Below are 1,112 nucleotides of genomic sequence, written 5' to 3' on the forward strand. Positions count from 1 at the left end.
GAATAAAATTATAAGTAACACTTTTTTTTCATCGCCGACGAACAAGAAGCAAAGTTGGTAATGATCTTTGTACTATCATAGACTATAGGCCTAATATCATTATCTTGGCAAATATCGTAAAATTGTGTTTCTTTCACACATTCATCCCTGCAGTCGAATTTATTAAATTTTATTCCAAATGTAAGATTATACGGAAATTTGTAGTATCCATATTGTGGTGATGGAAAGGGAGATACTTCACAGTATTGTCCATCTTAATAGACCATGAAAATAGACGATAAAAAAGTGCATACTCAATTCCAGAATAAATTTCGTTTAAAATAGTAAAAATAAGAATAATTCGTCACTATCAAATACTCAAATCCTTATCTTAAACTACGACAAGTGTCAACTAGAAAGTTGAAATGGAAGTAAACAGTCAAATAGAATTTAGCATAAAATTCACTCTAAGCTACCATTAGTGTACCAACTAGAATCGGGTTCTTGCAAATCTAGGCAATGTAGCTTACATAATGCAGTCTGCAATGACTAGAACAATTTTTTTCAATTATTTGCTATTTTTAAGAGCTATGATACTCTATTTTTTTAATCATTTACTAAGAATATAATAGGATCATTTATTTAATATTATTGGATATGTCTTGAGTTTATAGAATCTAAGATGATCAAGCATTAGCATAAAGTAATATTCGTATAGCTATTATCCATCTTTCAACGACAATCGTGCCAATAATACCTAATAAATTGTTTTCTTCGGCACAAATGCCTTTAGGTTCACTCAGAGTACATTTGAAAAGTAGGACCAACAAAAAAAGTCTTGCTTGATCCATTTCTAATATATCTGCCATCCAATAGTTAATTAGCTTCATACTAATCCGATAGTACAAGCAGCTATATTGAATATTTCATTTATGGACGAGATAAAGTGCTCTGCGAGATGATGACAAACTATAAAATACGGAAGTTCACGACTTTCATCAATATTCTAATCGAATAGATTACAATGATTATTTATAAACTGTAAAACTTTATTTATGTCTGCAAATGCGGGCATTAATTATTTTCATATGTTTAATGAGGAAACTAAAATAGGATTACTACCACAAGTAAGT

At 29.9% G+C, this 1,112-nt stretch overlaps 1 protein-coding gene across 1 annotated transcript in view; it reads right to left on the reverse strand.

Moving 5' to 3' along the window:
* The window catches only part of TRIADDRAFT_53322 (uncharacterized protein), a gene marked incomplete at both ends in the record, with an annotated part of 1,851 nt that extends 1,021 nt beyond the window's left edge, over positions 1 to 830 (reverse strand). Inside the window, one exon of the mRNA XM_002109888.1 lies at positions 737 to 830. Within this exon, the coding sequence (XP_002109924.1) occupies positions 737 to 830 (94 nt within the window). The remainder of the gene's footprint in view (positions 1 to 736) is intronic.
* Positions 831 to 1,112: the final 282 nt, after the last annotated feature.

Source organism: Trichoplax adhaerens, genomic scaffold (genome assembly GCF_000150275.1).
Source record: "Trichoplax adhaerens TRIADscaffold_2 genomic scaffold, whole genome shotgun sequence".
Lineage (NCBI taxonomy): Eukaryota > Metazoa > Placozoa > Uniplacotomia > Trichoplacea > Trichoplacidae > Trichoplax > Trichoplax adhaerens.